Here is a 14,049-nt window from a genome sequence, read left to right on the forward strand (position 1 = left end):
GGATCCAACATTGCGCTTAACAACTTCAATGCATGACCTCAGTCCTCCACTTTGATTACTTTTATTTATGTGCCTCAACCGACAGCTATCCTGCTGCCAACAGCTAAAGACCGTTTATCTGGTGGTTATCGCATTGGTATTGGTAGGGTACAAGGTTGGCTGGCACACTTCCTCTATTCCAAAACTGACAATATCTGGAAAATGATTCGTTGCTTGTTTTAAAAGAAAGAGATGCCTCAAGATCATGAAAGGTAACTTTTATCAACTCCAGTTTTTCTTTAACTGCGCTGGTCACGATTAGAGAAAAATGAAATCCAGACCAATACATTTTGCCTTTTGTGCTATGCTTTTTTTTTGTAACAAATGAAAAGAAAAATATATTAGTATGGAGTTAAGCTCCACCACCTGATGCTTTTCATTGGTCCTGGATAAAGACAGTGGAAATCCCAAAGCTTAGAACTACTATGTTACATTGCTGAAGCACATAAAATGTATTCAATTATGCTGATCACAAATGTGAACATTTATAAAATGTCCTCTTAAAATTGGATTGTTATTTAACAACTCCATTGCTCTCATATTGATCTGTTTTTGCTAAATTGACTACCTGGTTATTTTAAGGGTTTTAACAATCAATGCTGACATGTTGTTCTATCTCTTCCAGAATGTGAACGAACTGAATCAGTGGCTTTCGGCTATCAGGAAAGCCAGTATCTGCAATGAACGCACGCTTGCATCCTTTCATCCAGGTTCTTACAGGAGCAACCGCTGGACTTGTTGCCTGCACACTGACAGGACAGGTATATCAGTGAAAAAGTCCCCTCTCCCCCTCCCATTAAAACTGAACATTGACATTAGAAGCCAATTCAGGAAAAGTCAATGTTTACTGCTGCCACGTCTTTTTTGCTGACATCATCACGCAGTCGAACAACTTCTTACAAAAACGTTAGCTATGTTTAACCTTTGTTTGCACTCAATGACTGTGTGACCAGAATGTTGAATTTTCCCTGTCACAAAATGTATTACTATCGATTATTGTTGCTTTTTTCATCTATAAACCTCCTTGATAAATATTTCTTATGTAACTTGCAAAACTGATCATATTAAAATGATTAGTGATTCATGTGTATTATGCTCGCTTTCTTTACAGTGGATTAAATTAAACTCAATTTCTGTCTCACCAAGAGGTGTTTGTTATGATCCCAAATCAGGCTGCCAGCTTTATGTTATGATCTCATACGAGATCAGCGAATTATGTTACAATCTCAACCAGACAGCCAATTTTATGTTACAAGCTGGACATGAACCAGTATATTTATTTTTAAAGTACACAGAATTTGAGATCCAGGAGACCCAATAAGAGAATAAAGCTGCAAGACTTCAATGTTTTGAACAAACAGCACTTTTAGAACAATAATACCATCTACAACTTACTTTTAACACCAGAATGAAGATGTAGTCAACATTGGATAATATCCTGTGCTTGAACACCCAATGCACATCAAATAGCAAATGCAAACAGGACAGATCCTATGAATTTCCTCAGTAATTCTCCCAAACTTTTAATTACACATCTGCAAACAGTATTTCATAGACTCCCCACAGTGTGGGGACAGGCCATTTGGCCCAACAAGTCCACACAGACCTTCTGAAGACCATCCCACCCAGACCCATTCCCCATAGCTAATGCATCTAACCTGCACATCCCTGAACACTATGGGACAATTTAGCATGGCCAACCCACCTAACCTGCACATCTTTGGGCTGTGCGAGGAAACCAGAGCATGGCAGAAACCTACATAGACACCAGGAGAATGTGCAAACTCCACATAGACTGTCGCCCAAGGCTGGGATCGAACCTGGGTCCCTGGTGCTGTGAGCCACTGTGTGTCTTCACACTGAGCTACTGTGTCTCTTCACACAGGCTGCTTGACTTGCTGAGTATTTCCTGCATATTTTGTTTACAGTCCATCTTGTAACCTGGTGAAAGAATTCCAGAGTTTAATGGATTTTGGATGTCTGACCACTCAAACCTGAAAAAGTAGGCATAAAAGTGAGGAAATTTATGTAATTATACAATCGTGAGTCTAACGCTTTTGCTCCCACACTTCCCTGATCTTTTACACAGAATTAAATACTCAGTAGGTCAGGCAGTGTTAGTAGATATTTTAACTTTTTCCTTCAGTTAACATTTCATGTTAGTGATTTTCATTCAGAACGTAGTTTCTAATGTCATTTAAGTTTTGAAAATTGCTAATGTGACATTCTTCAGTCTTTCCTCAAATCAGTTGACTTTAGGAACAGTGTGACTTTATAATTAAATCACGATTTCAAAAGGACCGTGATTGGATCCCAAGCTTCCAGGAACACTGTCGGTCTTTCAGTGGCTGTAGGCACTAGATTTTTAATCAATGGCATAAAATTCCAGGATTTAGTCACCTATTCAACCTGCTTAACTTAGTAGTCATCATGTGACAAGTAGACTATTCTGTTCTAGAGCTGCAACAAGGCAGAATTTCCTAATCTCATCTAGAAAGCACCATAGCATCCTGTAAATTCTACCGTGGCTTTTGATAACATCCATCCTGATTGAACATTTTAGCAGCTTCTTAACAAGAAACAGCAGCTCCTGTTTCCCACCACAAGAATAGGCCAGAAGGCCTGGGCTCGTGTTCTACCTGTTCCAGAAATGTGTAAACAATATCTCTGAATGCATTGATTACAAATATATATAAACATATCGTAGTGTGGGGGCTTGTGGGACAGTGGTAGATTCCCTATCTCTGAGCCACGAGGCTCGGGTTCAGGTCCCACCTGCTCCAGAGGTGTGTCTGAACACATTAAATAAAATGATGAAACACATTGTAGCATAAACACAATGACTGCAATGTTTGATAATCCTTCAGTACAGCTTGCTTTCTGTTTGTTTAACAGTTCGGGGATGCAGCCGCACACATTCTGCTGTAACCCTAGGTGACTGGAGTGATCCACTTGACCCAGATGTTGAGACACAGACCGTTTTCAAGCAACTCTTACAAGGCAGAGAAAAGCTGAAGTGAGTAACTTAAATTGCAGTGTAACATACAAGCGACATCTGAATGCTCTATCATAGAGAAGTGGATTTGATTTGATTTATTATTGTCACATGTACCAAGATACAGTGAAAAGTATTGTTTTGCGTGCTAACCAAACAAATCATACCTTACACAAGTACATCAGCATAATAGAACAGAATGCAGAATATATTGTGACAGCTACAGAGAAGGTGGAGAGAAAGCTCAACTCTAATATATGAGAAGTCTGTTCATAAGTCTGATAACAGCAGGGAAGAAGCTGTTCTTAAATCTGTTAGTCTGTTGGTGCTGTTGTGAAGTTGGGTAGTGTACTTGTGGATTGGGAGGCAGGAAGTTAGAATTTGGTGTTTGTAAAATGCTAAGGGGACAAAGCATTTTATGGTCCCTTTAAAAGACCATGTGCTTTTTCTGTGCTTGGAGATTTAAAATGGATGTCTGTGAGCAGCAGGTTGAAAGTTTGCAAGTACACAGAGAGCATCCGAATTAAAACATTTGTATCAATAAGCCATGCAGTTAGCAAGCCAAGCAGCAGTTTTTACCAAGACAACAAGCTTTTGAATTTAGCCAATCAATTTGAACCAGGTACTTGGATACCAAAAATCTATTAAATTTAAATCTGTTGGCTTTGACAACATAGGACCAATCATATTCTAAGAAATATTGATTTGTCATCAAGCATATAAAAAGAAGGGTGCAGTTGGACAAAGCCCCAGAGCTAGCTGCAATCTGCCAAAGCTAACGGCCCTCAGCTCTCAAGAGAGAATCGCTGGCTCTCACAGCCTCCTATATGTTGTAGAGAAAGCACCGTCTAAATAACAATGGTACCAATGACACAACTAGTTAGTATTCCTGACAGAAGAATTGATGGAGAAGGCACAGAACATATATATATAAGAGGTGGGACTTTATTCATTGGAACAGCATACCATTAAATCTTTCTTTATTCATGAATAGTTAGCAGTTAGAAGAGATTTATTCAGTTTGTTAATAGTTTAGTTAATTTGTTCACTGTTAGAGTTAGATAAATAAGTTTTTACTTGTTGATTTTAAAGTGAATGTCAAGGATTTATTTTATTTAACCTCTGGAAGTTGCTGAAAAGCAGTTTACACCACTTTTCACGCTCCTTTTACAGATTATAGGGCAAGGTGTTCCTCTTTGGTTGTTGTTCTCAGAAGTGGGGGAGGGAGGTAAACATCCACTTTATAACAATACTGTTTTCAAACTTTTGTATCTTTTGCCCAGTGGAAGAGGGTAGAAGAGATTGTAACCAGGGTGGGAGGGGTATTTGATTACGTTCATAGAATCCCTACAGTGTGGAAGCAAGCCATTTGGTCCAACATGTATACACTGCCCACCCACCCAGACCCTATCTCTATTGGCCTGCATTTCCCATGGCTAATCCACCTGGCCTGCACATCCTTGGACACTATGGGATAATTTAGCATGGCCAGTCCAGCATCTTTGGACTGTGGGAGGAAACTGGAGCGCCCAGAGGAAACCCACACAGATACATGGAGAATGTGCAAACTTCACACAATCACCTGAGCGTGGAATTGAACCCAGGTCCCTGGTGCTGTTAGGCAGCAGTGCTAACCACTGAGCCATCGTGCCACCCAGCGGGATGTTGGCTGCTTTCCCGAGGCAGTGGGAAGTATAGACGGAGTCGATGGAAGGAAGGCTGGTTTTCGTGATGGACTGGGCAGTGTTCTCAAATCTCTGTAATTTCTTGTGGCCTTGGGCAGAGTAGTTGCCATACCAAGCTGCGATACATCCAGTAATTTCAGCAGCTGAGTGCTCCAAGCCTTTGTGCTTAAGTGCATTCTGATTTCTCATGATTTATATTCCCTGCATAAGATTGATTTCAGTAGAGTCTAGAACAACAACTATCTTGGTTTCCAGGTGTTTTACTTTACTGTAGCAGATTTTCCATTAAATGAAAAAGGAAATGGCCAACGGATGGTTGCACAAAGCAGGTGGATCAAGTACGTTCAACAATAGCTGAGAGATAGCAAGAACTGCCGATGCTGGAGTCAGAGTCAACACAGTGTGAAGCTGGAGGAACACAGCAGGTCAGGCAGCATCAGTGGAGCGGGAAAGTTGATGTTTCGGGTCTGGACCCTTCTTCAGAACTTCTGAAGAAAGGCCCCGACCCAAAATGTTGACTTTCCTGCTCCTCTGATGCTGCCTGACCTGCTATGTTCCTCCAGCTCCACACTGTGCTGACTACAAAAGCTGTTCTCTTTACGTACTTTATTCCATTTACCTAGACATTCAGCTAGTACTGCCTGATCTTTGAATTCTTGTTGGCTTCAAGCCCCTCTTGGAATGGAGGGATTCATCCGTTCCATCTTTGTTTTTAAGTTATTTATTCCCAGGAAGTAGGTAACAATGGAAGCCCCTTGTGGTCAGTGGTAATGTCTGATCCAGGAGGACCAGGTTCAAGCCCCATGTCTTCCAGGAGTAAATAATTATGTCTGTCAGCAGCTGATTAGAAGATACATGAAGGTACCAGTAGCAAGACCCATTAGTTACCTGAGAGATGGAGAATCAGCGTTTCTGTTCTTACATGCTTGGAGTTTGGGATATGGAGTGCTGAAGAGCACAGAGATAGGTTCCTTACCTAAAATGAAACAGTTGGACATTTACAGGAATAAGCCCTTCACTCAGCAAACACCTAATGTGCAGCTCAATAATGAGCTTATTGGTCACATGGGTCTTAGTGTATCTGCATGCTGAGGCTGTTCATGGCTGCCTCAAAGGTGTTCAGGGAAGAGAGCAACTTCCTTTTGAATAATTTTGACAGCTGGGAATTGAGCTTCCACATACATGATCTGTTTGATGATCGTGAATAACGTGTACATCTGTGGGGTGTGGGTTTGTGAGGGTAAACTCATGGTGTATAAAAGCCTGAAGAACCACATTGTCACTGAAACCTTGAACCTTATTGACCCTGTTCACATTACTGATTCTCAGCCTGCATTGAAAAAAGCCTGAAATTATTCAGTGTCCCGCACATCCATCACTGATCTCTCTACAGGATAGATTGACTCATGATGTTGATGTTGCTATGGAATCTGTGCCATAAAATCTTTGGACTGTGTCTATCTGTGATATATACTGGCCATTCTACTCCTGTAGGGGGATTTGGTTAGTGAACATGCTCAAGTCTTGCACTCATTGTGGGAAATGACAGGTACAAGCAGTTTGCCTTCTGTAGCATCAACCACCTGGCATCTCCTTTTTATTTCTTTGTTTTAATTTGTACAAACCAACTGGAATGTCCATGCTGTAAATTATAGGCCATGCAACTAACAGATTACAGCTAAAATCTTTGGTTCCATCATTAAAAAATAAGAGTATCATGAAATGAAGCTTCATGTGTCACAAATCACCACACAAATTGCAGTGTTAAATCCCAGAACGCATACATTCCAAGTCTCTCTTTAAACAATTGGGCACTTTTATCCTTTACATTATTTTCTATTAAATGGGAATTTATTCTTTGTTCAGTTGAAGAATCTATTCCTAGTTTGTACGGTAGAAGATTGTGTGTGTGTGTGTGGTTTTTTTACTGCAGATTATTACCATTGATTTGCTTATTGTAATGACAGTTGCCCATTTACAGTGAAAACTTTGATCAACTTTATGCTGCACCTACAGTTGTGCATATGGTCTGCTATAGACTCATGCATGATTTCCCAGTGCTTATTTCCCCTTGCAGAGCACCAGCAGTTATTAGAAAATAAACCTTCACTAAGAACAATTCTCCTCATAACAATACATAAGTATTCTTGTTTTTATTATAGTTGACCAGAAGAATGCATCAGACAATATTAGATTATGTTTCACTATTTACAAGTTACAGGAGAAACAAAGTTGCTGTTGTAATTAACAGAAGTTAATTTATCTTGATATGGTCACATTGTTTGAATGAGTGAACGAAGGAAACAATTAGCAACATGATCAGTTGATCAATCATGCTTGTTACTCCGGAGATTCTCAGGCTAAAAATGCCCGAGGAGACTGAAACAATAGATTACACCACTAGAGGCCAGTACATTACCAGTCATCCTGTCCAAATTGCCAATTCAAAGTGGCTTGCAGTTTTGAATTATTTAACACTTTAAAAACTAATCTGTGAATATTCAACATCAATACTTCTGAATTTCCTCCCTCTTTATTTATCATACACCCATGGTTAATAAACGGGAATGGAGGGCTGAATGGGCTGGGACTATTTTCCTTGGCGTGTCGGAGGCTGAGGGGTGACCTTATACAGGTTTATAAAATCCTGAGGGGCATGGATGGGGTAAATAGAGAAGGTCTTATCCCTGGGGTGGGGGAATCCAAAACTAGAGGGCACACATTTAAGGTGAGAGAGGAAAGATATAAAAGGGACCGAAGGGGCAACCTTTTCACGTAGAGGGTGGTAGTGAATGGAATGAGCTGCCAGAGGAAGTGGTGGAGGCTGGTATGATAACAACATTTAAAAGGCATCTGAATGGGGAAATGAATATGATGGATTTAGAGGGACTAGATTAATTTATGATTTAGATTTATATCGGATATCTGGTCGGCATGGACGAGTTGGACCAAAGGGTCTGTTTCCGTGCTGTATGTTTCTATGTCTCTATGACTCTATGATAATAAAATAATAAAGGGTAAAACCTTGTCTTATTAGCAATTAAGAACTATTAATTTTAAAAATGCAAATAAAAATGTCCAGTGAAGAACTCATGATGGCAATTTAGATTATTTCAATTTATCAGTACACTGTCTTCATAAAAAAGGGCAAATTGTAATGTGTGATTGGTATACAAATAAGATGCATCATTGTGGATCAAAAACATTGTCATGTGTTGGAAATGCGTTGTTTGCACATGAAATTATCATGACAAAAAAAGTTATAAGTGGCTTTTTCCCCCTTTCTTTCTAATGAGTACAAAGTTGACTTGCCTCGATATAACTTAAGGATTTCGAGACAAATTTTAATTCCATGCACCTTTGCCAGTTTTGAATAGGTTAAAGTTGGGCTGTTGCACCTGTAAAGTGCTGATTTTACAGTGGCACAGGTATTGTAAGTTAGTGCTTACGTTGCTGAACTAGTAATACACAGGCCCAAACTAATGATCCAGACATGTGGGTTTAATTCTAAATTTAAATTTAATTAATTAAATAAAAATCAGGAAAAAACACTAGTCTTAGTAAAAAAAAACTACACAGAGGCTGGTATCCCATCACCAGGTCACCATTTATTTACTTATGAAGCATACACTCGCAGTGACCAGCCAGCTTGGAGTCAGTCCCCTGAACTGAGGACACTCTCATCTACTGGTTATATTAGTCAGCCAGGGCTTTCCTGATTGGTCCAGGTTAGCAACCCCAACCAAATGACCGCATAGTCAATGAGGTCAACCTGGTTCCAATATTAACTATTGGAGAGATGTGGGAAAAATTGGTTCACTTAAGCTCTTTAGGGAAGGGAATCTGCACTCTTTACCTGGGATCTGGCCCAACCATGACTCCCTACTCAGAGCAATGTGACTGACTCCTAATTACCCTCTGAAATGATCAAGCAAAGTAGTCAGTTGCATAAGGATTCCCAAGACTGAACAAAAAAGAAATATGAACAAATATGAGCTGACAACAGCAGAAATTCTTAATTATGATTTTTAATTACAATATTACTTGTTGTTGGAAATGATTTCAAACAAAATTGAAGTGAAAGTACTGTGTTGAACTGCAATGTTAAACAGCTCCAACTAGAACTCTATAAGAAATTTTGTCTCCTGTTTTCTCTTTTTAGACAGAAGTACCTTGAATCTTTAGATGCAGAAACTGTGATGGGCCAGGAAGGAAGAATACATGGTGTGGGGATAGAGGAAGGTACTTACCTTTCAGCATTAACTCTTACACATTGAAATTAGTTACTTATTCAATGAACCAGTACTTTTTCTGGAACTAATAAACTACTACCGTTACTATAAGAAGCAAATGTTGTACTAGCAACATAGTGTAATGTACTCTTCTTGCTTGAAAAGGTTGTTAAAAATGTCTTAGAGGTGTTAATATCTGAGAATGAATTCCAATGCTACAAGTCTAAAAAATTAAATTGCACATAAAGCTAGGTCTAGTGAGGGTCTCAACGATATTATACACGCAAAGAACATCTTATTACTATTCAAAAAATATCTAAAGAACTGCAGACGCTGAAAATCAGGAACAAAATCAGAAATTGATGGAAAGACTCAACAGGTCAGGCATCATCCAGGGAGAGAAAGCAGAGTTAAAGTTTTGGGTCCAGTGACATCCTGAACAGGGGTCACTGTATCCGAAATGCTAACTCTGCTTTCTCTCCACAGATGCTGCCTGACCTGCAGAGTTTTTCCAGCAATTTCTGATTTTGTTTTCGATTTCATAACTAGAACCATCCTCAGGTCTGGAGGCCAGTTGGAAAAAGTTGTTAAAATAAACAATGGGAAACATAGCAGGTAGATTGCTCTGGCGTGGCAAAGTCATAAAGATACTCTTTTTGAACGATTTACAAAATCACCACACACATTTTCTAAAAGATCTATTGGAATGTTTCTGAAGGAAGTGCTTCCAAAAGAGAATATGCAAAATCAATCTCAGTAACAGTTTTAAAATCCACACAGTCAAGCAAACAGAGATGGAGACTGTGCTCTCAATCTGGGCCTACTTCAGGCTGGAAGCAGCTTCAGTAATCAAAATGTTAAAATTCTGTTGTTTAAAATTGAAGATTGTTATTATTTGACAATGGCTGATACTTGTTGATGGTGTTAGTTTGTCTTCATCCAAGTGTTACATTGAAGGAATGCGCAATATCTTTTGATGAGGTTGAATTACTTTGCAGTGATATCATGACTCACAATTCAAAATCTATTGTATGCATCAGGAGTTGCCAAGAGCTGCTCCTTTCATGGTCGGAAGATGTCAGCGGCTGCCAGACTGCTGGATGTTGTGCAAGATCTTGAACGTGCTCACCAGGCATTCGAACAGAGAGAGAAAGAGGAGCAGGCCAATGAGATGGTGGCTCCCTGAGTCGTACTGAGGCAAGACATCTGAAAAATCAGTTTGTGCGCTATGTGCAGTGTGCCACATACCAGTCCAGGCGTACAGTGGATTTAACAAGAGCGAATTCAACAATACAAATGTCAACAAACTGAAGTACAAACTTGCAGGTGTAATGGACACTGAGAGCTGCAGAATGGTTCAGACATTCCTTTACAAGCTGCATTAAAAACATTAAAGAGAACGGGATTGTCATCATATCCAAGCAACTTCGGGGGAAAGTTGCTGATTTGTTGCTGTTTAAGACTGAGGATGGGATTTCATCTACTACTAATGTAAGGCAGCTGAGCACAGGCACCTATTAATGCAAGAGCAGTGGCTACGTTTGAACGCTTTCCTGTCTGTTCTTTGGAGATGTTTCAGTTCCATGCATTGTCTCCAGTAGTTTGTAATTGCACCACAGGAAACCAAAAACAATAAATGTCTGAAATTATACATCACAACCAGATGTTGAGAACCCAGCGTCTGTATGGCAGCTCTGCACCACAGGCACGCATGTCAACTTGCCAAAACATCACTGCACTGCTCAAAGCTGGTTCAGAAATCACAGCTAATTGTGGCAGTATTTTTGTTTCACTGGCAAAAGTGGTTATGTCCTTCCAGACTGAGCTGTTAACTTCTTTGTGTGGCAGGAGGATATCTTACTGGATTAAGTGCAGTTAAGGGACTTACGACATTGACAAATATGATGAAGCGAATTGCATAAATTATATTGCCTCTCTGTTTTCAATTGATCTTTCAACGTACCTAATTTCCTGATAGTCTGTTAACAAATTAATCAAGTTGTTGTACTGCTTCATGATAAAAACCCAACTGTTAATAGTATACTCTCTGCAACATGCAGTTCAGAGGCCTGGGTTTCTGGAGCTGATTATTATTTCATCAGATATGCCGGGCTGGCCAATTTCATACATGCTAGAGGTGTGTTCTTAGTTAAAGGGGTTAGGTTAGGCCTTTATCTTTAATGCACATTTCAATAGTTCCGGCAGCTTCCCAGTGAAATTACACTTTCTGCCAAGATGTTAGGAAAGGTGGTACGTATGAGATGTATTGGAAACTTTTAAATTTTGTGTTTCATGGCTTTTTTAAAGATCATGTCACCAAGTGCACATACTTACAGATTAAGTTATGTACATCCCCTTCTGCATTTGGTGTATGCATAGATCAACTGACAACATAGAAATATCAGTTTTGATGCAGCAACCATTTAAGGATCTGTATTGCACCATTGAAATTGTATTTATTACACACAACAGTTGAAGTGCCATTAAAATTTCTAAAACAAAATTTATTAATTAAAGTTCCTAAGACCGAGAATCATGAGTAGTTTTGTGCATTAATGTTCAGTACTTGCAAAGTCCCATTTGAAAATGTTCTTTGCTTCAACATTTGCAGGAATACAGAAATTGATTGATGCCTTTGGATGCACCCTGGCTAAATGATCGGTTTATGACATTTATTTCCCACATTTTTTGTGCCTCCAGAATTAAATCACACTAGATGGCATCTTACACAAGGCAGGAGGTGTAATCAGTTGTATCCTGCACTGGTTTCACAGATTTACAACAGCACAAAAGGAGGCCTTTTGGTCCATCGTGTCTGCACTAGCTCTTTGAATGAGCATCTCAACCAATACCATTCCATAACACCCATCCCTCGACACCTCCTTTTCAAATGACAGTCTAACTCCCTTTGAATGCGTTAGTTGAACCTGCCATTACCACACTCTCAGGCAATGCATTCCAGGCCCTTACCACTTGCTGAGTGAAAACTATCTATCTTCCCATCCCTTTTACATCTTTCACCAGTTACTTTAAATCTGTGCCGTCTTGTTCTCAATCATTTCACTTGTCCATCTGTCCAGAACCCTCAAGATTTTGAATACCTCATTCAGACCCTGTCCACCAGTTTTATGGGTAAGTGAATGTTTTGTTCAAGTTTGAAAGTAACAGTAAGAATTATTGAAATGCCCCTACCCCTTAAACTGCCCATTACCCCCTCATCCTCACTAACTCTCGGCACAGCCAGAACAGTATCTATGTCGGTTTTTGTTTGATCACCTTTAGCAAGATTGTTAGCAAAATGCCACTTTCATTGTGTCTCAATGTGGGATTGTTGGCAGTGTGTATCAATTGTTCCTGGGTGCTTAATTTATTTTGAAATTGAATTGCCTGCATTTGCAGCTTCAAATTAATGTAGAATTTTCATGTCGTACCGTCTGTCGTGCTGTAAATCCAGCACTGCTGCTAACGGGAGGAAGAAATTTAAAGTAAGCCCTTAATTGAGAATACCATTAAAGAGTGTTAGCACTATTCTGGGCCCAACATCATTCAATGGCAACACTAGATTATTAAAGTCCAAAAGAGAAACTTCATGAAATAGAAACTCATAAATCATGTAAGGTCAGTGGAATTTGTTGTGTGTATTGTATGTCTTTCTAGAGCAAAATGAATAAATGTCCAGAAAAGTTTGTTTTTCTTTGGCAAAATTAGAAATTTTGAGGAAAATTATCACTCTTTCAGGAGATATCTGAGATTTAGTTTTTCACTTATTGAATTCCAGTCTCAATTCCTATTCTTAAAACGTTTCACTTTTCTATTACCACAGATTTCCACTTCTCTCCCTGCCAAACGTCCACCACACTATTCTGCAGTGTGTGCGGTTATGAAGGCAAAGGTAAAGTTGCCATAGTCCTACTAGACCATAGAGCCGCTCTGTCATTAGAGAGAGAAACAACTGGTGGTGGTTTAACCTAAGGGTCACCACACCTCAGGCAAGGGGAGAGTTGTGAATGAAATGTGTGGGTTGCTCACAAGCTACCCTCTTTAGGATATTGTGTGAATATGCAACAAGCATTAAAGGTACCACGCATATCAGGCATAATAGGCCGCACACCTCAAAATTTCGGGCAACCATTGCCTTTCACATTCTGCAAGAATTTGTCTGATAATCTCTTTTCAACATGCTTTGTTAATGTGTCCAGAATATTGGAATCTGTGAAGCATGGGCAGAGCAGTAAACATTGTTTTGTTAATCATCTCCCAAAAAACAAACCACACATTAGTTAACTTGCTACAAAACACCATGGTTATTCTATGGACAGAAAATGCATAGAGCTGATTCAGGACCAGAAGAACCTGTATATAGTTTTTAGTGACTCTTGTTTTTCTTGAGTAGTTCCTTTGAATTCAGACCTGCAAAGCCTTTGATTGCTTCCTGATGGCCATCATTCACCAGTATATAAAAACTGAAAGAACTGTGGATGCTGTAAATTAGGAACAAAAACAGAAGGTGCCGGAAAAGCTCACAACTGAGGAAGGGTCACCGGACCCAAAACATTAACTCTGATTTTCTTCTTCACAGATGCTGCCAGACCTGCTGAGCTTTTCCAGCAACTTCTGTTTTTGTTCACCAGTATATGTTCTGTATTTTAATACTTACATGACTTGCAGACTTAAGATTCTTCTGTCAATGTGGTGCTGTTGTTGAGGGGTGTTGGGAGAAGTGTAACGGTGCACACAGGTGTGGTTCTATAGTGTATTAAATATTGGAAGAAGCTCCAAAGTTTGACACTGCCATTTTACTAAGACCAGCTTTGCACCAAAGCCTTTATTGTTATGATTCAGATGTTGTTTTGGCTTTTAGTCGTATACTGCACTCAAATGCTGAGATGAAGTGATTTAAATTCAAAGATTTCACAATAGTGAGTGTGTCCAGTTTTATATTCAATGTGTAGTGCACAGCGTTCTGTTGTAACAAATTTTGGTGCATGATGTCTAAGGTATCCCTAATTGCAGAGTAATTGTGATTTACGTATTTTATCACATTTGACAATGATACTGTGACTGTGTAGGTGAGAATTATGTTTATATGTATATACAT

General features: G+C 39.4%; 1 protein-coding gene across 1 annotated transcript in view; it reads left to right on the plus strand.

Annotated features, from left to right (window-relative positions):
• LOC109934367 (rasGAP-activating-like protein 1) overlaps window positions 1-13,476 on the plus strand; it is a 259,927-nt gene extending 246,451 nt beyond the window's left edge. Inside the window, exons 18-21 of the mRNA XM_048611726.1 lie at window positions 665-800; window positions 2,935-3,055; window positions 8,882-8,961; window positions 9,992-13,476. Coding sequence (XP_048467683.1) covers window positions 665-800; window positions 2,935-3,055; window positions 8,882-8,961; window positions 9,992-10,137 — 483 coding nt within the window. The 3' untranslated portion in view covers window positions 10,138-13,476. The remainder of the gene's footprint in view (window positions 1-664; window positions 801-2,934; window positions 3,056-8,881; window positions 8,962-9,991) is intronic.
• The last annotated feature ends 573 nt before the right edge of the window (window positions 13,477-14,049 follow it).

This window comes from Rhincodon typus, chromosome 24 (genome assembly GCF_021869965.1).
Source record: "Rhincodon typus isolate 14 chromosome 24, sRhiTyp1.1, whole genome shotgun sequence".
In the NCBI taxonomy this organism is placed as follows: domain Eukaryota; kingdom Metazoa; phylum Chordata; class Chondrichthyes; order Orectolobiformes; family Rhincodontidae; genus Rhincodon; species Rhincodon typus.